The sequence below is a fragment of the Candoia aspera genome, chromosome 15 (assembly GCF_035149785.1).
Source record: "Candoia aspera isolate rCanAsp1 chromosome 15, rCanAsp1.hap2, whole genome shotgun sequence".
In the NCBI taxonomy this organism is placed as follows: domain Eukaryota; kingdom Metazoa; phylum Chordata; class Lepidosauria; order Squamata; family Boidae; genus Candoia; species Candoia aspera.
Genome location: NC_086167.1, coordinates 13,190,183 through 13,217,589, shown reverse-complemented (window position 1 = coordinate 13,217,589; position 27,407 = coordinate 13,190,183). Strand labels below are relative to the sequence as shown.

The 27,407-nt window shown below is 44.2% G+C and overlaps 1 protein-coding gene across 1 annotated transcript; it reads left to right on the top strand.

Annotated features, from left to right (window-relative positions):
* Positions 1–3,190: 3,190 nt before the first annotated feature.
* Positions 3,191–25,736, top strand: PIWIL1 (piwi like RNA-mediated gene silencing 1). Its single transcript, XM_063315790.1, has 22 exons — positions 3,191–3,202; positions 8,562–8,992; positions 9,945–10,212; positions 12,886–13,006; positions 13,858–13,983; positions 14,280–14,494; positions 14,782–14,903; positions 15,546–15,626; positions 16,911–17,108; positions 18,183–18,294; positions 18,872–18,998; positions 19,319–19,436; positions 19,579–19,693; positions 19,853–20,040; positions 20,467–20,539; positions 21,204–21,404; positions 22,338–22,441; positions 22,618–22,688; positions 22,881–23,034; positions 23,647–23,772; positions 24,773–24,920; positions 25,547–25,736. The coding sequence occupies exons 1-22, from the start codon at positions 3,191–3,193 to the stop codon at positions 25,661–25,663; spliced, it is 3,228 nt and encodes a 1,075-aa protein (XP_063171860.1). The 3' UTR covers positions 25,664–25,736.
* Positions 25,737–27,407: the final 1,671 nt, after the last annotated feature.

Here is a 27,407-nt window from a genome sequence, read left to right as displayed (position 1 = left end):
TTATGGTCCAGCTCTCGCAGCCATATGTTACTACGGGGAACACCATTGCTTTAACTATGCGGGCCTTTGTTGTCAGTGTGATGTCTCTGCTCTTGACTATTTTATCGAGATTTGTCATTGCTCTTCTCCCAAGGATTAAGCGTCTTCTGATTTCCTGACTGCAGTCAGCATCTGCAGTAATCTTTGCACCTAGGAATACAAAGTCTTTCACTGCTTCTACATTTTCTCCCTCTATTTGCCAGTTATCAATCAAGCTGGTTGCCATAATCTTGGTTTTTTTGAGGTTTAGCTGCAAGCCAGCTTTTGCACTTTCTTCTTTCACCTTCATCATAAGGCTCCTCAGTTCCTCTTCACTTTCAGCCATCAAAGTGGTATCATCTGCATATCTGAGATTGTTAATGTTTCTTCCAGCGATTTTAACTCCAGCCTTGGATTCCTCAAGCCCAGCATGTCACATGATGTGTTCTGCATACAAGCTGAATAGGTAGGGTGAGAGTATACAGCCCTGCCGTACTCCTTTCCCAATCTTAAACCAGTCCGTTGTTCCGTGGTCTGTTCTTACTGTTGCTACTTGGTCGTTATACAGATTCTTCAGGAGGCAGACAAGATGACTTGGTATCCCCGTACCACTATGAACTTGCCACAATTTGTTATGGTCCACACAGTCAAAGGCTTTAGAATAGTCAATACAACAGAAATAGATGTTTTTCCGAAACTCCTTGGCTTTTTCCATTATCCAGCGGATATTGGCAATTTGGTCCCTAGTTCCTGTGCCTTTTCTAAACCCAGCTTGTACATCTGGCAATTCTCACTCCATGAATTGCTGAAGTCTACCTTGCAGGATCTTGAGCATTACCTTACTGGCATGTGAAATGAGTGCCACTGTTTGATAGTCTGAACACTCTTTAGTGTTTCCCTTTTTTGGTATGGGGATATAAGTTGATTTTTTCCAGTCTGATGGCCATTCTTGTGTTTTCCAAATTTGCTGGCATATAGCATGCATTGCCTTGACAGCATCATCTTGCAAGATTTTGAACAGTTCAGCTGGGATGCCGTCGTCTCCTGCTGCCTTGTTATTAGCAATGCTTCTTAAGGCCCACTCAACCTCACTCTTCAGGATGTCTGGCTCTAGCTCACTGACCACACCGTCAAAGCTATCCCCGATATTGTTATCCTTCCTATACAGGTCTTCTGTATATTCTTGCCACCTCTTCTTGATCTCTTCTTCTTCTGTTAGGTCCTTGCCATCTTTGTATTTGATCATACCCATTTTTGCCTGGAATTTACCTCCGATGTTTCTAATTTTCTGGAAGAGGTCTCTCGTCCTTCCTATTCTATTGTCTTCTTCCACTTCCGCGCATTGCTTGTTTAAAAATAATTCCTTATCTCTTCTGGCTAACCTCTGGAATTTTGCATTTAATTGGGCATATCTCCCTCTATCACTGTTGCCTTTTGCTTTCCTTCTTTCTTGGGCTACTTCTAGTGTCTCAGCAGACAGCCATTTTGCCTTCTTGGTTTTCTCTTTCTTTGGGATGTATTTTGTTGCCACCTCCTGAACAATGTTGTGAACTTCTGTCCATAGTTCTTCTGGGACCCTATCTACTAAGTCCAGTCCCTTAAATCTATTCTTTACCTCCACTGCATATTCCTTAGGGATATTAGTGAGCTCATATCTAGCTGATCTGTGGGTCTTCCCTAATCTCTTTAGTCTGATCCTAAATTGTGCAAGAAGAAGTTCGTGATCTGAACTACAGTCAGCTCCAGGTCTTGTTTTTACCGACTGTACAGATGTCCGCCACCTTTGGCTGCAAAGGATGTAGTCAATCTGATTTCGGTGTTGTCCATCTGGTGAAGTCCATGTATAAAGCCATCTCTTAGGTTGCTGGAAGAGAGTGTTTGTTATGCACATTGAGTTGTCTTGGCAAAATTCTATCAGCCTATGTCCTGCTTTGTTTTGTTCTCCCAGGCCATGCTTACCTGTAATTCTAGGTGTCATTTGTCTGCCCACCTTAGCATTCCAGTCTCCCATGATGAAAATAACATCTGTTTTAGACGTGTTGTCCAGTAGGTGCTGCAGATCCTCATAGAACTGCTCTACTTCAGCTTCTTCAGCATCTGTGGTTGGGGCATATATTTGGATCACTGTGATGTTAGATGGCTTGCCCTGAATTCGAATTGAGATCATTCTATCATTTTTTTTGGATTGTATCCAAGCACTGCTTTAGCCACTTTACTATTAATTATGAAGGCTACTCCATTTCTTCTGTGGTCCTCTTGTCCACAGTAGTAGATCTGGTGGTCATTTGATGTGAAGTGTCCCATTCCAGTCCATTTCAGTTCACTGACGCCCAGAATGTCTATCTTTAATCTTGACATCTCACCAATAAACACATCCAATTTGCCCTGGCTCATAGATCTTACATTCCAGGTTCCAATGGTGTGTTGATCCTTAGAACATCGGATTTGCCGTTCACCACCAGCACTGTCGGCCGCTAGCCATCCTTTCGGCTTTGAGCTAGCTGCGTCATCACGTCTGGGGCTAGTTGAACTCATCCTCTGTTCCTCCCCAGTAGCATTTTGACCATCTTCCAACCTGGGGGTCTCATCTTCCGATGGTATACTGACATATCTCTGGTTGTACTGATCCATTTAGTTTTCACGGCAAGAATACTGGGGTGGGTTGCCATTACCTTCCCCAGGGATCGCATTTAGTCTGACCTCTCTGTCATGACCTTCCCGTCTTGGGTGGCCCTTCACGGTTTAGCTCATGGCATCATTGAGGTGCTCAAGCTCCAGCACCACGACAAGGTAACGATAGAGTTCGTATCTAGAACTTCTCAAACACATTGTCCATCCAGACTCTCCACCACAGGGCTTCAAAACAGCCTTCAGGGTAGGTGAACTTAGGGAACTCTGCATGTCCACTCAGGCGATCAATGTCTAGAGCCAGATTTTAGCCCCTTCCTGCAATATTTAGAGAGAAGTGTTGGCCATCTTAGCAGGATCTGCTTGAAAGATCGTCAAGGGGGATGTCATGTCCCACGGTGCCATTTGATTAGGAAGGACTTGGGGTCCAATAAATCTCAGCAAGACAACTCGAGTGAAGACCACTGGATGGGGAAACCCCATGAATACTCCAACAGGGAGCAAAGCCACCACAGAAGAAGCCATGTTTTAGCTTCTCAGCAACATGGGTCCCAAGGTAAGAGTTGCAGATATCTCCTGCCACCCCACCCCAAACCTTCATAGCTCCAAGCAAACAGTCATCCATCTTTGCAGATGAAACCAAAGCAGGTCCCACCTTCCTCCCATCTAGTGGGCACCTAAGATCAGACCATTTATGACCCGGGAGTCAGCCTCCTTGCTTGACTATCAAGCTCCAGAGAGGCTGAAGGGAGCTGATGAATAATGGGAAAGCACACCTCGCAACAACAGCCTATTATATAAAAATTAGTGAGCCAGTGGCCCGTGCAATCATTATAAGCGAGGTGATGGTTTCAGCAAGTGCTTAAAAAGCCTCCCCTCTTTAAAAGAAAATAAAGAAAATAAAGTAGAAACAGAAAATAACAAGGCTATTAATCTTTCATTAAGCTAACGGGATGAAAAAGAATCACTTAAAGTATCGTTTCTTTCTCTGCTCCATAAGCCAGGGAACCCCCTGCTAACTTCAAAGGCTCTGAAAGAAATTAGTTAATATGTTGGCGCCGAACCAGATTGCAGTTTACATAAGGGGTTTCTTCCCCTCCTCCTCCTCCTCCTCCTCCTCTTCTCTGTATGGTATCTTGTCCCCTTTAACAAAGCAACCTCTGGGGACTTAGAGAAAACTGGAAAAGGACAGCTTGGAATGGGGACCGGCAATGTGCCAAGGTCCGGATGTTGCCCGACGGATACGTCTGAGTTCAAAAGTCAATGGACGTTTGATTGTGTTTGCTTGATGCTTTCAGATCAAACCTGGAGTCCGGGAAGGATGCTCCATGCGGTACCCAAAGAAGAACAGGATTTGCTGACCTGGTTATTATACAGGAATGGATCTTATTTGCATGTAGTTGATGGTTTGGGTGAATTTCATCTGCTGTGGCTGGTTGTAAGAAAGGGCAGGAGATACCCACCTCTCTAAATTTCTTGGCTGTTGGGTGTCCCACTCAGCTCTTCCGTTGGCTTTTCAAGGCCAAATTAAGCATTATCCCACTTTCCTCCAATCATACTTTCTGAAAGCCCCGGATGCCCAGTACTCATCTCTTATCAACAGAGCCACGAAGGGATGTCCTTGAGATTTTTGAGGAATGAAAAAATAATGATAAAAGAAGTTTTTAAAAAGCTTCTTTTTCTGCCCCTTCTCCTCTTCCATGAAGCCTTTCTGGAGATGGATCCCAGGTATTTACACTGATAGGACATAGCTGAGAATGGAAATGTGAAAGTGCTTCAACCAGAAGGGGTCTCAGGGACCATATGTGACTTTTGATCCTGTCCTAGGTAGAGTTTGCACCCAGCATGGCTTCATTCTATTGTGAAGGATGATCTTTGGAGAACACTTTTTCCCTGATCCAACCTTAATCTGAATGGCTTCATATTGGAAGCTAACTACTGTTCCATCTTTAATTCTTGGGGATATGATTTTTTCCTTCTTGTTTAAAGAAACATGCCATTTTGCTTCTTCCTTGGACCCCTCTTAGGAAAGGAAAGAAAAGCCTTTTAATTTATGTTCTGTCTTTACAACAGGTTCTGGGTTGGGTTGAATTGGGTGGAAAATTGAGACAAAAGTGTCAGCCACCAGGGACCCACAGGCAAAAAAATGTCCTACAGGCAGTCCTCGACTTATGACCAAAATAGGGACCAGAAAATTTGTCGTTAAGTGGTGCAGTTGTTAAGCAAGGCACCATGTGACCTCACCTGATCTTAATTTTTTATGTTGGTCATTAAGCAAATCACATGGTTGTTACGTGAATCACATGGTTCCTCCATTGATTTTGCTTGTCGGAAGCTGGCTGGGAAGGTTGCAAATGGCAATCATGTGACCTTGGGAGCTGCAACCATTGTAAACACATGCCAAGCACCTGAATTTTGATCATTTGACTGTGCAGACGCCACAATGGTTCTAAGTGCGAGGACAGGTCATAAGTCACTTTTTCCAGCACCGTCATAACTTTGAATGGTTACTAAACATATGGTCATAAGTTGGGGACTACCTGCATTACAGCACAATAGTTGACCTCTCTAGTATCAGTCACAAAAGCAAAAGAAAACTTCAGTGACTTAATAGCAAGGATGGTAATAGTCTAATTTATGGATGTGTGGCTTCTGATCTCCTCTCTTACCATCACCATTCAAGGACCTCTTCAGAAGCACTTGCTTACTACTTTCTGCTGATGAAAAGGCCTTGGAGGAGAACTTCCTCGGTGGGAGAACCTGGATTTTGTCTGCAAAAGGTCACAGGTTGATCCCCAGCATCTTCTGGGAAGGCTGAGAAACCTTCCGTCTGCCACAGTGGACAGCTGCTACCAGCCAGAGAACTAAATGGGTTGGCTTATGGGAAGCTGACTTACTCCCTGTCAGATTCCATTCCAGTTACGAGAACGGTCCATGGCCGGAGCAGTCTGTCTATCCAGGAAAGTCCTGTTTTTCATGGAAGATGAGCATCTTCAGCCAACCCTCCAAGCCAGCCACCCAGGTCAATTCCATCCCAGCCCGCCAATCACTTTTGCAACAACAAACCAGACGGGGCCATGACCATTTCACTGAAGGAACTGAATCGAATCAAACTGAGCCATAGCTGAACTTTCTCCTCAGGAATGTGTAAAAAAGAAAAGAAGGGAAGGGAAGGGAAGGGAAGAGAAGAGAAGGGAATTCAGCAGTCAAACATAAGGCAATGCGTTGTGAACCAAGCCGCTTTGGTTTGTTTTGAAGTTTAACTTTCCCTTTCATGAATTGATCATCTTGGGGTAGGCTTGGATCCCTGGCAAACCAGGATAAAAGTCACTCCCCCTCCCTGCCCCCTTTTGCTAATGAGATGATAAAACAGCAGGCGTCAAATTCTTAATTACTAGAAGCGACACATTGCAGAGAGGCAGAGACCAACATCGCTTTAAAAAAAAAAAAGAGCTGCATGCCTAAGTTATAACTTCAGGCTTAAGATGGTCCTGCTGAGCTGCCTTCCTTTGATGCTCCTTCTTTGTCTCTGGGGAAGATCCCAAAGAAGGCGGGGGGGCTGGATGTTTGGGTGGGAGTTAAAAGCCCACCATTATGGCCCCATCCTGACAACGGGGCTGCCCTGTATTTCATTTCATCTCATTTCATTTTGTCAAATTTCTCTGCCACCCATCTCGTATACGATGACTGTCTTTTCATTCTCTTTTCACCTCTCGCAGAGGCTGAGCAAGATGCTTGGGCCATGATCCAGAGCAGAGAAATTAACAGCCAAGAGATGCAATTGCATGTTTTGAACCATAAACCAACCAACCATATTTTAGCCTAGTATCTTACACTATCCTGGCCTGCCGAGTTAGTTTAGGGGTCTAAAGAGATGCAGAAGATCCCAGAGAACATGGTCCGGTCCATGGATTAAAACGACACTCAAAACTGATTGATGGTCCAAGACCAAACACCATAAAAGACCAGCATACAGGGCAATATTTCTAAAAGAAAACTTTTCAAATAGCAAGAAAACCCTAAAACGCTGAGCAGCTAACAGCTTCTCCACCAGGGCACCCCAGGGTTCCACGAGAGGTCACTAGGGGTTCCCCGGGAGATCACAATTTATTTAAAAAATTGTTTCAAATTTGGGCAACTTCACATGAAAGAGGTAAGTTTCAGTCTTTATTTTCAGTTTAAGGACACTGTTCATGCCCATGGACAGGCCCACCCATGAAACAAATAGAATAATTTTGCAACTTCTGGCCTATATTTGAGCCAGAATGGGCAGGGGTTCCTTCCCTGAGGCCTGAAAAATATTTCAAGTGCTCCTCCAGGATCAAAAAGTTGAGAAAGGCTGGTTAAGAGCATCACAGAGGAACCGGCCAGTTTCTAACGGCTACTGATAAAAAATTTTGCAAAACCATGACTAAAAATGAACACCACCACCATCCCAGGAACAAGTCACAAGAACCCAGCTTATAAATCAGATCTGAAAACTGGGGGGGTTCTGATGACCCATCAAAGGCTCTCTTAATGCTGGCGAGGGCTTGTCTGCAATCAACCCTTGTGCCCTTGACTCTGGAAATAAAGATATCAACACAAAGGTTTTGTTTTCAAATGCAAAGATTTCCAAACAAAGGCTTCCCTTGGTTTTGCACAACCGTTTGCACAAATGCTCTTCAGCATCCATACTCTCCCCGGCTGGGCAGCTCTTGAAAGTGGGCACAGAGCAGGCAAAGCCTCCTATAAAAAAATGTTAATTACAGTGATAAAATGATCATCCACCAGCCCCCAAACTGAATATATGGCAGAAATCCAGCACTATCAATAAATTCGTCACCTGTATCCTGCTTGAAAAGAAACAGCTGCTTCTCTGCTTTCATATTTGCACCCCCTCCAGGCCCAAAATAGGGGATGAGTTGGGGCCTGCCAGAAAGGACAAAGCTGTCACTTGGAGGAAGTTCCTCCCCATAATGTGCAAAGAAGGAGTAGGGAGGGGAAAAGTGACCTGGAAACAAAGGGAAAGGAACGTTAAGGAAACGGGGGAAATGCTTAAAAAAAACCCTCCAAACTTTGAAAAGTTTATAAACAGGATAAAATGACACCTGGGAATACAGAAGGCAGGAAATTGTGCCATCAAAGAGAGGTGATCTTATGCCATCCATAGGCTGCTTGGCTTTTGACAGGTTGGGCTTTCAAGAAACACTTTGCACATGTTTTTCTCCCCCCTCCAAAAAAAAAAAATCGCCCCAAATCTTGGACATGGGGACAGACGGATGGAAAAAGGGCAAAGCTGTTTGTGAGAGCCCGGCCCTGACTTGAAATGATGGGTTGCAAAAAAGCTGGGAATTCTTTGCGGGCTGCGGGGCTGTTTTTTTAAAAAGTTAAAATTAAAGATTTAATTTTAAAAATGAAATGAAATGAAATAAATAAATATAAAACTGCAAAGGGACATGCCAAAGAGAAGCCCTGAAGGGAGTTGCTGACCAGCAAGTGACAGGCCAAGGTTGGGGACCCACATCTGTTTGCTGAACCATGGTTTAATGATAAGCCAACATTGCTTGGAGGGGCACAACCTACTCAGCCAGACCTCCTAGCTTTCACAGGGTAACAAGTGAGCCCAACCGACACCCCTTGGTTTTGTGGGATGTGAGAATGAAGGAGGAAGGGGAAGAACAGAAACATTAAAAGAAGGAACGGAAGGGAATCATCCTGGCAGAGCTGCGGTCGCCAAAGCCGATGCCTTTTAATCAGATTTGTGAACCGGAGAAGGTCCTCCCAGGCTCCTTCTGGTTGTGATTGCTGTTTGAACTATCACAGATTAACCCGGTTCTCCTCCTAGGATGTTTTTTTTCCGACACAAACGAGGTTTGGTCCAAAGCGCCCACAAGCCAGAGAATGCACCCAGGCTTCTTGTTCGGAAATAAAAGGGACAAAGGGACTCAGCCGAGTCAGGGCCGCCGCACGATGGGTGGACCGCGGCCCGTCTTCAGGACCGATACTTCCCCAAAACCGGGGTCAGCGAAGACCACCCTCGGCACAGCATCCCCGTTTCCCACGTCTCCGGCTGCAAGAAGGATTCCTGGAGTTTTTCTGCCACCTGCTGGATGTGTCTGGCCGTGCAGAAGTTATCAGACGCGTGTATCTGTGCGTGCCTGGAAGAGGGCATCTCTCAGTACCGAAGCGGGCTCGGCTTCCCCCTGGATGGGTCAAGCGAGGAAATCCCAAATCGTAGGAAATCCAGTGGAATCCCCCAGGAATTCAGTAGCCAAGAGCTTCTGTGGTGCTCCGGGAAAAATGCTCAAACTCACCCGGAAAGCGACCAGGCGCAGGGCAAAGCTGGACGCCGCCGTCACACGCCGTCTGCACGATTCTGGACAATTTTTAAAGCACCCAACTTTTATAACAGGGCAACAACAATAATTTATTAAAATTAATGGTACTTTAGGCAGGAAATAAGACGTTATTAACATTAATGATAACGTGTTCAGGACATTATAATAATTTATTAAACTTAATGATAATTTACCCGGGGAATAATAATAATTTATTACACTTTATGAAAATGTATCCAGGAAATTATAATAATATATGACACTTTTTGATAAGATATCCAGGGAATTATAATAACTTATTACAATTTATGATAATATATCCAAGATATTATAATAATTTATCAAAACCAATGGCAATTTACCTGGGGAATTATACTAATTCATTACAATTTATGATAATGTCTCCAGGAAATTATAATAATCTCTTTAAATCAATGATAATCTACCCAGGGAATTATACTAATTTATTATATGTTATGATAATTCATCCAGGAAATAATAATTAATTAATGATAGTTTGGGGAATTATAATAATTTATTACAATTTATGGTGATGCATCCTGGAAATAATTATTCAAATTAATGATAATTTATCTGGGGGAATTTATGATACTTTATTACAATCTGTGATAATCTATCCGGAGAATTATGATAATTTATTCAAATTAATGGTAATTTATCCAGGAAATAATAATTATTAAAATTGCTATTTTATTAAAATTAATAATTTTTCCGAGGGTAATAATAATTCATCTCAGCCATGCGGACGGCTTACAACAATTTAATCACAACATCAATTTAATCACTGCAAGTTCCTAAGATGTGCTTCAATAAATAATGGGTTTTAAGTTTGCATCGCCCAGATTTGCATTTATTCCGTACACGGGGCTCATTACAGCCTTGGGAACTCCCTTCGGGAGTTTCCGGGCTTCTTCGGAAGCTTCCGAGCCTCAGGCGCTTCGGGCTTCTTCGGGTAAGTCCGGAAAAGGGGAGGGAGCACACGAGACGCCGCGTCGCCAATCGGAGCCCAGCGCGCGCGCTTTGTCTCAAAGAGCACGAGGGAGAGAAGCTCGCCGTCTTCCTCCGAGAGCGGGAAGGCGGAGCCCCTGGGGAGAAAAAAATAGTCCCGATATTTTCCTTCCCGGACGCGCTTCGGCTGCCTCGGCTTCGGGGACCGGTGGCGCTGCCGGACTCCGAGCGGAAGGAGCCTTTCTCCGAAAGGCGCAAAAGGCGGCGGCGGCGGCCGGTCCTATAAATCCAGCCGTGTCACGTGGCGCGAGCGATCCCTCCCGGTGAGGCGGCCTTCAGAGCCGTTAGGGCGTGGCACCGCCCCCTTAGCAGCCCGCGCGGAGGGCGGGGGCCGGCGAGGCGGGCGGGGGCGCGTGCGCAGTGAGGGGTGGTGTCTCCCTTTTGCCAAAAGCCTCTGGGCGCGTGCAGAGCGCCTCGCTGCTCCGCTTCGCTCTGATGCGGGAGGCGGGTCGAATAAGGAGTATCTCGTTGGGAGTTTCAGCAGGGGACGTCTGAAAACTTGCAAATTATTATTATTATTATTATTATTATTATTATTATTATTTGTATTTTTTTAAACCTTCCTTTGTGTTAGTGCTTGTTTTAAATTTTATTTTTTTTAATCTGCTACAGTTAGCTTTCTTGTCGTTCCTTCTCTTGCTGCCAAGAACGATCCCTTCTTGTTGCTGTTTAACTAGCAGTACTAATTATTTTCTAATAATTGCCAAGGGTTTCTATCATTATCATGTTATTTATATTTTCATTTAAGGCACCCTGTCTTAACTGTACTTTAATCTCTTCTTAGCTTTTAACTGCAAACCGCCCAGAGTCCCTCTTTTAGGGGCGATGGGCGGGTGACAGAATTTGATTAATAAAATTAATTATTATTGATGCCAGTAATTGTTCTTGCTAATTAAGCAACGTTGCTGTGAGCTCCGAATTAGGTTATATTTAAAACGTTTCTAGACTTGCTTCCCATCAAATACCCTAAGAGGTGAGTTGGACCTAAAAGAAAAAAAAAATAGAAATTATATGAACACAACCTGTGTGTTTAAAAACGGAGGGGAGAAAAAGTGGGGAAAAAAAAAAACCACTCTTGCAAATTGTTATTTTTATTATTCTAGTGCTTTCAAGTCCACTTTCTAGTTTCTAAAAACAGCCGCAGAAAAGGGGGGAAAAGCGGAAAAAGAATAAGCGATTAGTAAACGAGCAGAGGACTTTAGCAAATGACCCTAAAATATAAAATCCGTTCATTAATTAATTGATCGGCTTGGTGTTTCATTGATGGGTCAGTTAAATGTATCAAGCTAGGCTCATTATATCGCCTTAAGACGTGTGGATGCAGCCTCTGGCTATGAAATGGATGGGAAAAAAGGGGCACTAATTATGAATAACTGGGAGTAATACTATAAATTACTAATATAATTATTCCCACTGATCAGTAACTTACAGTTTGCCTGTTGTTCTGCTTTTGGGGTCTGAGCGGTTAATACTGTTTATTATTTTGCGTGTATTTCCTTTTTGAAAACTTCCTTTGTTTACCTGGGCCGGTTCAGCGAGGAATGTGTCTGTTTATTACTTTAAACAAGTATAAATACTTTGTAATGATGGGTCTTCTCCTACCAAGATTGTTACCTGGAGGCAATAAGAAAAGGAGGTGATATTGTATACCAAGGGGTATATACTAAGACAAATTGAGAAGCACTTTTTAAAAATGGGGTGTAGCCATCCGTACCGGAGCTATCTAGTTGTTGGGGATGAGGGGAGTTGTAGTCCAAAACGAGGGAGGATTGTTTGGTTGGAAGAGGCTGTAGTCCAGCATTCTGTTTTTGGGTGTTTGTGCGTAATCCATGCTAGAATAGCCGTCCCAGGAATGCAGAGCTGCAAATCGCCATTAAACTGGGGGAGCGTTTAGTATTTATTGCTGCCCGTTACGAGTGTCTGGATTTATGGCCCCAGGTCTGCTCGCTCCTGATTGTAATGTATGCTGTAGATTAATTCTGGTTTGAGGAATGGGGTTCCTCCTCGAGGTTTTCAGCTTTAAACCCCCCCCCCCGAATTTTAGCTTGCAAAAATCCTACTTGGGATCTTGCAAGGCCACTTTTGAAGTCCTGCGGGGTTCGTTGGGGTTTGCGGTCTCAGCATGGGAGCCATAAGCCAGGATGTGCCTCAAATCCTGGCTTGCCAAGGATTTGTAAGGGGCAGTGCGTAGTTCAACCTCCTCCTTCCTCGGGGTCGTCTTAGCATTTTCTAAACACGGGGAAGGATCCCCCTTGTGCATTAATCGAATTGCCAGAAAAGATGTACTGGAAATGGGCTTAACTGAAAGCAAGCTGTGTTTCTTATCTCTGGAAATGTGGAGGAATGAAACTACAATACTGGCTTGGTCTGCAGTTACAGCTTGTTCCCGTGAGGCAATGTCTGGGCGAGCAAGAGCTCGAGCGAGGGGGCGAGCGAGGGGCCAGGACACAACTATTCCTACAGTGGGTGCAGCCCCCGTAAGTTTAAAAAACTTTCTGCTTTGACGTTGATTATTTTAAAAAATGTAGGCATGTTTGTGAGTGGTTGGATGAAAACTGCAGTTATGCAGTGCCCTTAAACTTGGGTGGCCAATAAATTTAAACAAACAAACATATATTTATGTATATATATGTATATATATATATAATATATCGTATAGCATATTATGTATCCTATTATGCGTTGTATTACATGTATCATATGTTATACGTACAACTATGTATTATATATTATATATACGTTTAGCCTGGCCAGTGGAGGTAGATGATGGGAATTGTAGTTCTGGGTTTTGAGGGCTGCACGTTTCCTCTTTGGTCTGTGATGTTTGCCATAACGCGGCTTGTCTTTTACCACCAAGCATCCCCTTTTAAACCAGCATCGCCTCCTCTAGGTTCCACTCCCTCTGTATGGCCAAGCGAAGCCCCAGCTGCCTCAGGCAGAGCTACCAGGAGAAGGGGACAGGGTTGGGCGTGGCCGACAAAGAAGGGGACCTATTGACCCCAGATCACAAGGTAGGACCGTGGCTAAAATGCATGTTCTTGGAGCCACGCCGTGCAAGAACATGTATTTCTGAAGGAGAAATACTGTGGTGGTTCTGCTGTATCTTTTACCTGCTGCCTTTACTTGGGTTGAATGCTGGCACACTGGGTGATGTGCGTAGAGGTAGTCCTTGACTTACGGCCATTTGTTTAGTGACCGTTCAAAGTTACAATGCTGGAAAAAGTGGCTTGTAATCAGTCCTCGCACTTACAGCCAGGTCACATGATTGCCATTTGTGACCTTCCGACAAGCAAAGTCAGTGGGGGGAGCTGGGTTCACTTAACGACCATGTGATTCACTTAACAACCACGGCAAAGAGGTTGTAAAATCAGGTGTGACTCACTTAAGACCACCTCACTTAGCGATGGAAGTTCTGGTCCCGGTTGTGGTCGTAAGTCGAGGACTACCTGTATTCATACTGCAGTCTTAGCATAATTTAAAAGACAAGCACCCTAATCTGGTAGGGTAAGCATTCATTTCCTGACAGTGATTGCTAATCTTATAAATAATTTGCTTATCCCTTCATTAATGCCTTGCTATAAATACCGGCTGTAGGAACTGACCTGCCTAACCATGGAACTGAGGTGGTACTTCCTCTCTGGGCTGCTAAGAGGCAAGTCTTATAATCCAGTTGGTTAGGGTGTCTTGCTTCTGTGTGATCCCCAGTGGGCAACTTTAGATCATCTTCAGCAGCAGGTCCCAGCATCTGCAGCCCGCTTGGCCGATACCATTCAGGGACATCTGAAGACTGCAGGTAATCCACCTCCATCATCAACTATGAAGAAATGCAGATTACGAGTGATTTTTCTCCTCTACTTTGCAGAACTTCATATTTCCGCTGGCTTTCAAGAAATGACTTTGGGAGAAAGAGGTGGGCACCGCAGAGAGTACCATGACCTTGGTGTCAACACCCGTCAGTTGATGGAACATGTTAGAGAATCCAAAACAGGTACTGCCCGTGATTCTTAAGAAAACTTCTCAAGTTTTTCTTGAGTGCCTTTTCTGTCATCTTTGAGGCAATTTATTTGGGGAGAAACACCCTTCCAGTCCCTTCAGTTGTAGCAACATCCAAGAGTGGGTTAATCTTCCGTGAAGAAAGGCAGGTCTCCTGCACTTAGCAGTTGTCGTCCCAGCACTCTTATTGTTAGTTGTTGGTCCGATGAATGTTACCAGTTGATGGCAGAGCTGTCGACAATGCTTCATCTTGCTAAGAAACGACTGACAGTGATGGATACCTTTCCACAGGTGTGTCAGGGACTTTAATAAAATTAAGTGCCAACTACTTTCGGCTGACTTCTCGCCCGCAGTGGGCTTTGTACCAGTACCACATTGACTACAACCCACAGATGGAAGCCCGACGTCTTCGTGCAGCCTTGCTGTTCCAACACGAGGATTTAATTGGCAGGACACATGCTTTTGATGGCACCATTTTGTTTTTACCGAAGAAGCTGGAAAATAAGGTACGGTTGGCACAAGAATCACTGGTATTCTGTCCTACTCTGAATAGTTCAGAAAAACCCTCTGTTGGCTGTGGCAATTTAGAATAATGAAAGTCAAGTCTTCTGAAAGAAGACTTCGAGGTCAAAGGTAGGCATTGCAGTTGGCTGAAGCAGTTAGAAGTTATGAGGTCTCCTTGTCCATGTCTTTATTCTAGTCAGTTCTCTTAAGGCTTCTGGAGTTTAAAATTGGGCAAATCTTGGAGGCACTTCATCCCAGCATAAAAATAACTTATCAGTGATTCTCTTAGGTTACAGAGGTGGTCAGCCAGACACGGCAAGGAGAGATTGTGAAGATTACCATCACATTAACCAACGAGCTTCCAACAACTTCACCAACTTGCCTGCAGTTTTACAACATTATTTTTAAAAGGTTAGCCTTTGCTATAGAAGCATTTGATGATTTTGGAGCGCTGAGATTGCTGGGTTACCTGGGCAAGAGAGCCAGGCCTTTCTTTAAAAGACTTGTAATGCATTAGGAATCCAATCCCTTAAATTTCTTGCTGAACAACCAGACAGTTGCTCCTAACTTTGTAGAATTCGTTAACATGAGGAAGGGTCTGGAGACACTTTGGGTTTTTTCTCTCTTCACTTTCTTGAGGGGGAGGGAAGAGCTCAGAGTTGTTTCAGACAGGTACACCTTGGCTCAGACAAACTTTTCTAGTTTGACACTTTTTCCGCTGCTGCTGTCTTCTGGCATCCTTGTTGATGGGAAGGCCTTCATGAAGTGCATAGAGTTTGCTGGCCAATCACCTGGAGCAAGCAGATTAGCTCAAGTTGGGTGTGACTTCTCACCCAACAGGTGAATTACTGCCTCCCATTATCCAGGAAGACTGAAATCATAATGCTATTTACCCCGATCGATGATGTTCTTCCCCAAAGGGACTTCAGAAAAGCCTTGTGGAGGGGGGAAAGAAAAAAAAAAACATCCCTTGCCAAAATCAGATTTTTTTTTTCCTGCTCTGTATAAGGAGCCCTGTGTATAAGCTTACTTTTCAGTTCTGCTTTTTTTCAGATTGTTGAAAATAATGAACTTACAGCAGATTGGACGAAATTATTACAACCCAAGTGACCCGATCAGTATCCCTAAGCACAGGTAACAAAACCTGTTTGTAACAATGGCTCAGTGCACACTAGCAGCTGTTCCCCAAACTCTGAAACTTTTATGTTGTACAGCCATACCTTTTTCCTTCTTCGTTCTACAAGCAGATATTTACATTAGCCCTATGGTGTCGTATTGTGTAATATAGATATAGATGGACCCAAACAAAGATGCAGGTTGGTTTGAAGGTGGCCTTGATTTCAGATGGAAATGTGTTTTGGATACAGCATCGGCATAGCCCAGTCTCCTTCCTATATGGAACAAAAGTGCCTTTTTACTTATGTACGCGGGGAATTGCATCTTCGCTTTCCTTTGTGGAGTTGACAGTACATAAATACAGGTGTCCTCGCTTAACCTGTTTGGTGATGGTTCAGACTTACGATGGTGCTGGAAAAACCGGCTTGCGACCGTCATAGTGTCCCCGTGGTCATGATTTGGACACTTGGCACCTGGTTTGCATTTATGACCGTTGCAGCTTCCTGTGGTCACGTGATTGCCATTTTCGTCCTTCCCAGCCAACCAATTGTGGTTGTTAAGCGAGGACTACCTGTACTGTCAGTAAATCAATAAATAGAATAGACGTCTAGGGGAGTGTATTTCCACAATATTCTTTCTAATCAACTTTTCTTGGGAGACTTCTAGAATCTGATCTGCCTCTCCCAGCGAAGATTAGTGTGCATTTCTGCCTTAGGTATTTATTCTGGGGCCTGCAGTATTTTTGGATTTAAAGATCTGGGATTAGAAACCTGAGTGAGCTGATTTTCCTTTCTGTGACTTTAAATCAGGGTTTCTCCACCAGGGTTAACTAGAGGTTCCCTGGGAGATTACAATTTATTCAAAAGGTTATTTCAAATTTGGGAAACTTCACATTAAAGAGGTAGGTTTCATTATTTTTTAGTTTAAGAACACCGTAAATGCGTGGATGCAGGCCTACCCCTGAAGTGAATATAATAATTTTGTAGATTCTGGCCTGTATTTGGGCCTGAATGTGCAGGGGCTCCTCCAGGCCTGGAAAATATTTCAAGGGTTTCTCCAGGGTCAGAAGGTTGAGAAAGGCTGTTTTAAATAATTACTTTTAGGCCGATAAGGCTGAGCCGTGGAGATTGGTTCTGAAAGCCAGCTGCTAAAATCATAAACTGGATTTCTGCATTTGAGTTGCAGATTGCTGCAGAAGTTGCTTGTGGTGTCAGAGGAAAAGCTGCTTGCTCGGGATAGGGCTCAAAAGAGCAGGTGGCCTGTTGAGAGACTGCTGTGAATTTCTTGCCTTCTGTCCGACAGGCTGATGATTTGGCCCGGCTTTACCACTTCCATTCTGCAGTACGAGACGAGCATCATGCTGTGCACGGACGTGACCCACAAGGTTCTCAGAAGCGAGACCGTTCTGGATTTTATGTACACCATGTACGGACAAGTCGGGGAACAGCAGTTCCAGGAAGTCTGCATGAAAGAGCTCATCGGTCTGATTGTCCTTACCCGGTGAGCTCCCTTAACAGCTAGTTGATTTTAACGGTGCCGCTCAAAAGCTTTTGCTTTCTCTTATTATTTGGGTATTGCTGGTTTGGGGCTGGGGGAAGAAGGCCCCCGCTGCGCTAAGTTCAAGCCTCCGTTTGCACATTTCCGTTGTTTTGGTTACAGCAATCACTACCACAGAACCATCGTAGTTGTTCCTCCCTTAAAACATAGACAAAAGGCATATATATTGACAGAACGCTGAAAACGTGTTTATCCTTCTCTAAAGAACGGGCTTTTTGTCTCTCTTGGTGGGCTGGAGTTCCTTCTGACAGAGTGATTGGTGGGACTTCACTGAAGAAGACATTTAGATGGTTTGTTCCTTTTACGATAGGAACAGATTTTTCTGTCCTACAAGTGTGCCAATTTTTAAGCAAGACCCGTTGATACGGTGTGATGCACTAAAACATTTCGTGTTTGGCCTGAAATCTGAGAAAGGATTTTTTTTTAATACAAGAATTTTATTAAGTTTCAAACAGAGGTAAAAGCTACAGAAGTAAAACACTCCTGGGCTTCAGGAAAAACCTGCCTGAGCCTAAAAAAACCTGTGTTATCAGTTTTGCCTGCTGAGCCTGCAAGCACAGCTGTTCAGTCTGCCATGTCCCGACCAGAAATCCAGAAAGGATTTCTTTTTTTTTAAGGGACTACAAGTTGTACCGCTCCCTTTGCTTCTCTGAATTAAGATTTAGTGCCATCAAGGCCTATTAACAGGGTTTTAATAATGCCGATGCAGAACGTGGTCTGGGGTTTGGACAGAACACACCAAGTGTCCGAGCCCATAGCTGTCCCTGCTGTTAGACACTTTGGACATGAAGAAAACACGTGGACTTGAATGTTTCTTGGGCCTTTCTATAGCGATTGTCCATCGGTGGAGACAGTCTGCGTAGTGGGTGGTCTCCTCCTTCGCTCCAAAATTAGCATGTTTTTCGCTTCTCAAGCCCAGGGGTGTTTTTCTCACACCGCATTGTGCGGGTGGTCAGGAGTGGTTTGGCAGAGTCATAAAAAAATTAGGATTAACAAAGCGTTTCAACGTTTGCCCAGCTACAACAACAAAACATACCGGGTGGACGACATCAGTTGGGATTCCAACCCGCAAGACGTCTTCAGAAAGGCTGACGGAACTCAGATCAGCTTTGTGGACTACTACAAGATGGTACGAAATGGGGGCTGAAGCTTGGGTGGGAGCGCAAAGTGCTTTCCCCTTGTTTTTTTCCCCCTAAAGTGGGCCAGATCCATAATGCAGTGATAAGACTAGGTTTTGATAAGCTTTAGGCGTTGATTGGCACATTGGTATTTGTGATTCAAAACGGCCTCTCTCCGGGAAGGGACTCTGTGTGTTTGATGGTTCTGCAAACTTGCTGGGGTCCCCGTTTTTGGAGATTCTTCCTGTATGGTTGCACAACTGGTGCAATTTAATTGCAAGGCTAAGGCCTGGGCCCCAAAATAGTCCTTTAAAAAGTAGTTGCTCCCCAGGCCCCCCCCCCCAAAAAAGATTCCTGCCATGTGATCTAAATGCAGCGGGGTGCTAGAAAGGGGGGAAGTGACCTTGATTGACTGGGTATGGAAGAAACCAAGTTGACCTTCCTTTCCCAAAGCCATTTTCCTTAGGATTTACAAAATGGCATTTGGGTCGCATTAAGCTGCTTCTGCCCGGGGGGTTAAGTAAGATGTGCAAAAGGAAGCATCTTTCTCCATTCTTTGTGTCAAGCAATGCCTCTGCTTTAAAACAGCAATACAACCAAGAGATCAGCGACTTGAATCAGCCCGTTTTGATTAGTCAGCCGAAGAAGAAGAGAGGCCCAGGAGGTGTCTTGACAGGACCGGTGATACTTATCCCTGAACTCTGCTATCTTACAGGTATGACTGTTTAAAAATTGCCTTTCTTCTCCGCTAGTAGGTATTTCTGTAGCCATCTGGAAATGAGGCAGTTTCTTTTTACCTAGGATGACACTGACAGTTATATAGCCAAAATGATTATTAAATCTCCATCTGCTACTGCCTTGGGAATGTAAGGAGGGGCCCTTCCTTAAGGTGGGAGGTGTTTTAACTTGTATATTAATTCTGCCCTTTGCGTGTAGCCGTTGGGTGATAAACGAAGTGGGTCTGGGTGCTGGTGACAGAAATTGATACTATATTCCCACCCCCCTGCCCGGCATTGTGCCTTTTCCTCTTTGTAGGCCTGACTGATAAGATGCGAAGCGATTTTAATGTAATGAAAGATTTGTCTGTTCACACGAGGCTTGCGCCAGAACAAAGAATGCGTGAAGTTGGACAGCTCATCAGTTACATTAATAAGTATGTTCCTGAAACTTTTTCTTTCTTTTTTTTCCTGAGATGCTGAAAGGGAGGGGGGTCAGATGGGAAAAGGTGGGCATAAGCAAGCGTCTGTATGAGTAACTTTTATAAACCATCATCTACCGGCTGTGGTTTCTTGCAGAGATGACAGCGTTCAGAAAGAGCTACGAGATTGGGGACTAAGCTTTGAACCTAACTTGCTTTCCTTTTCGGGGAGAGTGGTCCAATCCGAAAAGATCCATCAGGGAGGGAAAGTGGTAGGTTTCATTCATCAAGGGTGTTCGAACAAACCGAAAATCCGAGCAGGTTATTCTTGACCAATAAAATAAATAAATAAATAAATGGCACTCAAAGAGACACTCTGCAGATTGGTTGATGAGCTTCTAAGACACTGAATTCAGAATGCTTCCTTTCAGTTTGACTACAATCCGCACCTCGCAGATTGGTCCAAAGAAACGAGGGGAACGCCTCTTACCAGCGTAAAGCCATTAGATAACTGGCTGCTGATATACACTCGCCGGAATTACGATGCTGCCAACGCCTTGGTCCAAAATCTTTTCAAAGTCACACCAGCGATGGGCATAAGAATGAACAAAGCCATAATGTAAGTCCTATGTTGGGTCCCTGTTCTTTTCCAGAATCAGTGGAGGTGCTTCTGAATTTTAGGTTGCCCATTTGAACGGTGATTCTTCCCATCTGGAAATTCCCAGCCAAAGCTGGTTCTTTAAAAGGAATGCCGTATTTTGGAGATGGGGTTTGTGACAGCCAAGTTAGCGCGCGCACACACACACACACACACATATATATATATATATATATATAAAACAAAAAGGAACGTATTCAGCAGAATATATGGCATTGATAGGCGCTGTTTATACCATTGTTTTTCAACCATGGCGACTTTGAGATGGGTGGACAGCATGGCTGGCTGGGGAATTCTGGGAGCTGAAGTCCACCCATCTCAAAGTTGCCAAGGTTGAGAAACCCTGGTTTATACAGTTAGTGGTAAAGAGGTGGCTTTCCTTTGTAGGGTTGAAGTCGAGGACAGAACAGAGGCGTACTTGAGAACCTTGAAGCAGAAGATCGTCTCCGATACCCAGATGGTATGGGCAGTGTGATTCGATGAACTGTGACGTGATCACGGTTTCCCTGGTCCCTGCTGGAACTCCCTAACTGAGTACAGGATGCGGCGGACCCTGACGTTGCTCTGGTTTAAACCCAGCGAGCTCCTTTGGCAGGGGGTTAAAAACTCTCTGGAGCTTTGCTATCGAGAGTAAACGGGACAGGAAACCCGCCAGCTTCCACTCTTCTTACCAAATGATGTTCAGGATCAGGATTGAATGTGGTCTGTATGGCTCAAAGGTCGTGTGCAAAGATGGTTGGAAAATGGGAGGGCAGTGGTGAGATCTGGGTCCTCCAGAAGGCTTACGATCCAGCTCAGGAAATACCCCCCCCACACACAGACACACAAAACTTTTGGTTTTTACTAAAATGCTAATAGCATAACGGTCTCAAACCGGGGCACCTAAATTGTCCTCGAGTGTCTTTGGAAGGATAGGAACGTAGGACTTGAAGGGTTGTCTGGTTCAAGTGTGCCCCAGGCTTACTTTTCCTCATGCCAGATGCAAAAGCAGGTGACAGATGATGCTGGATTCACTGTTGGAGCTCAGGGAGTGTAACTAGAAGCATAATTCCCAAAACAAGCTAGAACAGAGACTCACAAGGTTTTCAGTAGTAACCGGGATGTACTGAATGTCTTTCCTTAAGGTGGTCTGTCTCCTGTCCAGTAACCGTAAAGACAAATACGACGCAATCAAGAAATACTTGTGTACTGACTGTCCCACTCCAAGCCAGTGTGTCCTTGCGCGCACATTGAGCAAGCCTCAAACCTTGATGGCCATAGCCACGAAAATTGCCTTACAGATGAACTGTAAGATGGGGGGCGAGCTCTGGAGTGTTGAAATCCCAGTAAGTAGCTTTTTCTTCCAGGACGTTTTAAGGGGTGTTTCGCTTAGCAGCCATGCAAGAAACCCACATAAACATTGAATGTGACTCACCTTGTGTTGTGATGCCTTGTTCTTTGCCCCAGTTCACTGTCAATATCATCTGGCTGCCTTAACTGCCTTTAGCAGACTTGCCGCAGTTTGCTTTGTTTGACTGGTGTCAAGAATGGGAAAAAGAAAGGGTGGTTTCAGGGTTTTGTCCTATGAAACCCTTGGAAGGGACATTTTCCTTTAATCATCCTTTAATGAAGTGTCCTTTCCAAGGAGTTCAAAGGACGAAACGTTGAATGGGGTCTTTGGGCTAATGCTTATAAATGGCCCTTTGTGTTTCCCATTCCCGCTGGAGAGAAGTAGGTGGTGAGCGGGAACCCTTGAGGTGATCATTGCTGGTAGAAAGATGGTGGAGATAAAGATCAGGTGGCGCTTTATGGGAAGGTGGGCACATGGACGCAACCCAACGAGGAAAGCAAACTGAAGTTTCCACGCAAGATACGGCATTGAGAGGGTCATAGCGGGGGTGTCGAGGTCAGGTTATTTATAGGTGTCCCTTTCCTAATTAGGATGCTGTTTGGAGTGGCATCCTCAAGAACTATGACTGATGGGGATAAAGAAGAATTTAAAGTGAGGACAAGGCCAGAGTGGTAGAAAAAAAGGAGATGTTGAAGGGCAGTCAGGTGATAATCATTGCAGCCTACACAAGGAACAAGCCAGTCTTTTAGGCGGGTTATAAGGATCGCATACCCCAGCTCGGTAGCTTTCAGACTGTTTGACCATTGAAGATTGAGGATGCTTAGCTTCCACGTAGCGTTTGCAAGGGTACGTTTGTGAACACACGGACGCTCTGCGCAGTCCGTGTTTGGTTACCAGTAGCTTGCTTTCTCTTTCTCCGACGTTCCAGCTGAGACAACTCATGATTGTGGGAATCGACTGTTACCATGACACCATTGCTGGGCGGCGATCGATTGCAGGATTTGTCGCTAGCTTGAATCAGGGCATGACCCGGTAAGATGGTTAGGCACTTTCAAGGGCTGCAGATCTCCCTTTAGGAAAAGTTGCATGTGATGCTCACAAATGCTCTGCTGCCATTGGGGGGGGGCGGAGGTGGTATCCGTTATTGTCACTGGCAGCCTGGAAGGAAGTCACTGGAGATCTGAGCCTTTTCCTCCTTCCCTTGACAGCTGGTATTCACGCTGTGTGCTTCAAGATCGCGGACAGGAACTTGTGGATGGACTCAAAGTTTGCTTACAAGGTAGAATAGCTGTGACAGAGTGCCAGTACTCAAGAGTTTTACGCATCTAAAACTACGGCACTACGTTTGAAGTGTAATAGTCCTCATAAAAAAGCCGGTTTCTTTTGGGGCAGCAGGGGGTGACGCGGAGCAAGCGCCGCCTTTGAGTAGGGGATCTGGTTTAATGCTTGCCAATTGTCTGTCTTTCCTTAGGGGCCCTAAGGACTTGGTATACCTACAACAACCACATGCCTTCTCGTATCATTGTGTACCGGGACGGTGTGGGCGATGGCCAGCTAAAAACCTTGGTGAGCTATGAAGTCCCACAGTTTTTGGAGTGTTTGAAAACAGTTGGGAAAGACTATAGGTGAGTCGGATGCCTGGCACAGTTGACTGGGAGAAAAAGGGTCGATGGGGTAGGCCGCCTTATTCCAATGCATGCTTTGCTTCAACCCTGCAAGGTGCTTTGTAATTTTGTCCAGCTCTTGTTCCCTGAAGTGAGAGGAATTCTAGAATAAATACGGCGATTTCCTTGCAGGAGTTGCAGGAGACCGGCCGTTCAGAATATAATGCAGCACAGCACAGGTGGCTGCACCCGAAGAATTCGCATAAAGCTGGTTTTATTCGCTTTGCAGGGCTGCCCACTCACCAGTGACTCTGGGTGGCTAGCAACATGAAGGACAGCCAAAGAACACACACAGTAAAAGAAAGGGAAATGACACAGAGACCGCATGTAAAACTTTCTGCACTATAAATCTTTTCAGGCCCCAAAAGTTGCTGATACTGATTCAGCTGGTTACGATTCTGTATTTGGTTTGTTTGCATGGGCAGGTTTCCTCTGAATCGTTGCACGTTTTAATCTTCCAAGAATAGCAGGGGATGATCGATCAAAAGGAATGGATGTCAAGTTTAATTTCTATGTCTTGAGAAACTTTGGGCTCTTTAAGCCAACTAATCTTTCCTGTGTGATCTTCCCAAGCCCCAAACTAACGGTGATAGTGGTAAAGAAGCGTGTGAACAACAGATTTTTTGCCCAAATTGATGGAAGACTGGACAATCCACCCCCTGGCACAGTGATTGATGTAGAAGTTACCAGACCAGAGTGGTAAGTAAACAGCTGCTTCAAGGGAAAAAATAGACCGATGCATGAAGTCGGGAAATTGAGAAAGTTCTATTCTGTGGGGTTCTCCTTGGGGGAGGAGGGGTATGAGATGAAGGTTCTTGACTGCATATTTTACCTTCTTCAAACCTGACTGGAACTCCATTTCAAAAGAATCTTGATTCTTTCTTCCCACATTTATACCAATGTCAGCCTTCCCAGGTAGACCAGACAGGAATCATGACCAAATGAGCTAATTCTACTTTATTGTAAAGCTACATTGACAGAATCTTGCAAGTCTGAAAGTACCATTCTCCCACCATCTCCTTTACAGCCCAAGAAACTAGGGAGGGTCTCTCCTGAGCCTCTTGCCCCGCCCACCATGCAGCTGTGGGCTATGCTGTCTCTTACGTGATGGTTCCCTCGGCGGCGTCTCTCTGCCCAGTCTCCCAAGGCCTTTCCCACATACCGTTGCAGCCAAACAGCCTCAAGACAGGGCAGCCTTGAGTTTTTTCCTTCACTCCTTCCTCCCTTCCAGGGTTAAGCTGATGTTCATCGAACAGCTGTGGAATACCTTCAAGGCCAAGTACTCTTCTACACAGGGTTCAGTTGGAAGCTATAGAGTTGGTGTGAGATCAGGCTGAGCAAAAGGGGAAGGAAATGGGTTTCTTGCCTCCTCCTTCCTTGTGAGACCCAAGGTGTAGAAAGGAAGGGGACGAGGCTGGAACTGTGACAAAGCCACGTGAACAAGCTCAGAGGAGCGAAGCCCGGTGGGAGCCAAATGTTTACACCTGTTCCCCGAGCAATTTAAAATAATGGGAGGTATTACCTTACAAACTATCTGTAGACACACACACACCCCCACACACCCAATTAGGTACTGAAGGGACCTGTCTTAAGCACAGAGTAGGCGGCTCTAAGACCATTCCCTGGATGGAATTTGTGACCGGCAAGAGGTTGAAGTTGTGTGAGCCTGACAGACCGTTTTGGTCCGGTTCTCCTCTAGGTACGACTTCTTCATTGTGAGTCAGTCGGTGAGAAGTGGCACAGTTTCACCCACACATTACAACGTAATCTATGACAGCAGTGCGCTGAAGCCTGACCACATGCAGCGGCTAACGTACAAGCTGTGCCACATGTATTACAATTGGCCGGTAGGTAATCTTAGTGGACCGTCCATTGTTCGTGATTGCTTAGAGCATACACCGATTAAGCTGTAGGCTGCTTATCCTCAACACTCAAGAGAAGAAACCTCCCATTTCTAATTCCAGTCCTACTTTGCTCCAAAAATGTTGAATATGGGACCTGGATGGGAAGTGGGTTTTCTTTACCTGAATTAGCAAGTTAAGATGGAAGGAAATAATAATTAAAAAAAAGCAAAATTAATACAGTAGTGCTTTAAGCCTGCTAGAAAATGCCTTAAAAATCTATAACTTGGACTAAATTAATAAACTAACACAGACATTTGATGACAGGACCACCAGAGTGGTTGCATATTTATTAAGCGATGCAGCTCAGGAATGTAATACTGTGAATGTACCTATCTACACACACACTGTTTCTGTAGATGAATGCTTGCTATCAAGTTCAAAAGTAGTGTCTGATGAGCCCCTACCTACCTACCTATCATATATTTTTAATATATAGACTTAGGTTGTTGTTTTTCCCTGATCTTCCCCAGTGTATAGCTTCTGTGGCTACATGAGCTATACTGTGAATATGGCTGCTTCCTTAAAAATGATCCTCATGGCCTGTTTTGTGTCTATCCCTTTCTCCGCAGGGAGTCATTAGAGTGCCTGCCCCGTGCCAGTATGCTCATAAGCTAGCTTTCCTCGTGGGTCAAAGTATCCACAGAGAGCCGAACTTAATCCTCTCAGAGAATCTGTATTATCTGTGAGTCTGGAAGAGGAGGTGGTGTAACGGATGGGAAGGAGAATTTGGACCAGAAGGAGATTTTTTGTAAAAAAACAAAACAAAACAAAAAAAACCCAAAGAAGTGCCTTAAAACTCAAAGAGTAGATTCTGGTGCTGTTGCATTAGGCAATTCCATTTACTGGTGATACTATGTCGAGGTTATTATTATTATTATTGCCTCTATTATTTGGTTAAGATTATCATCCAGATCAAATTTTACTGGAGCATGTTAATGTTTTGTTGCCAAAATAGTGGTTTAACCAGCAGAGGCTGGCTGTTAAGAATAAAATTTGATTATAATTTCAGTAAAGTGTGTGTGTTGGAATCTGTTTTTCAAAGGGTAGTAAGGTGCTCAGCTCAGGGAACGAGAAGTGAGCAAAGTAGGCAGGCTGGCTTCTCGGTTACCAGAACAGCTGCCTCGCTGGACGCCCTTTCCTTGCAAATATAACCTGGAAGAGTCTAGATTTATCAGAATACACAACCTCTGAGTATGTCCTTTGTCCTTTAAGATGCTGGAAAATAAGCAGTGATTCTCTTTAGGTATTAATAATGGCGTATGTTCACTGTTGGCAAAAAGTTTTGTTCCTTTAAGGAAAGTTGTACTCTTAAGGGGAAAATAATGATTCAAAGGTGTACTTTTTTCAACCATTGTAGCTCGCAAACTTAACAGGTACTTTAAATCCTTGATATAACGACTGGATTCACATGTAGGAAGTAGGATAAAACTGAACCTTGCTTCATAGAGGGTGTAAACTGAGATTTTGGCCATGGCAAACCAATCGCACTTCTGTGTTCTCTGGTGTCCCTGGTTAAACCACGTTTACCTCTATCTGGCTAAGTCTAATTTGGTTAATACAGGAGCCACACCCTTCTGCAAAATATCAAATTTATTTATAGAAAATATTTTACACATTAACAACTGTACACATGCACACGCCCACACAATACTTTACCACGAGTTTAGGCCGTTTTTGTTGTTCCTTTAATTACATAAATCTAGCACACTATATTATTTTACAAGAATTGACATTGTATTTCTTCGAAGACACAATGGGGAAAAGCTTTGATCATTCATATACAACCCTTCCATCGATTATAAAACAAAGGCAGTTTGAAAAGTATGTATAAACAGTAAAAAGAATTTACAAATGGTTACAAAAGTGTTAACAGCCAAATACCTCTTCCCCCAGCAAGTATGCGGCTGCTGCGTGCCTCCATATTTCTCTACGGTCACAATAAGGGGTGGGGCGTGACAAATTCAACCTAGTTTTAGAGACTTCTGGCTGGCAGTAGCCAGTGACCAATGCAACTTTTTTGTAGGACTTCCTTTTCTGGATTTGACTCAAATGTACTTCGGAGATCAACCATATGGGAACCCAAATCAGCGCCCACCTTGAACCTGCATTTTGAAATGGATGTTTGTTTCTGCAGTAATTGGTTTACTATTAACCTCTTTTTTTTTTTTGGAGTGTGAACAGCAGAAGTTAACACAGATGGTTGAAAAATGAACCTTTGCACGACATTTCCAAACTCCCAGGAATTATATCAGACACAGACAGAGTCAGTCACCTTTTAAATGATCGGTGTCTCGGTGAACATGGAACCATAGGTCAACACGTAGTACATAGAAAGTTTACGCTGTATAGTTCAGACAGTACAAATAATTGTGCATTTATAAGGCAAACATCAAGGCAGAACAAACTAGGAGTTTCAAGACCATTTATGCG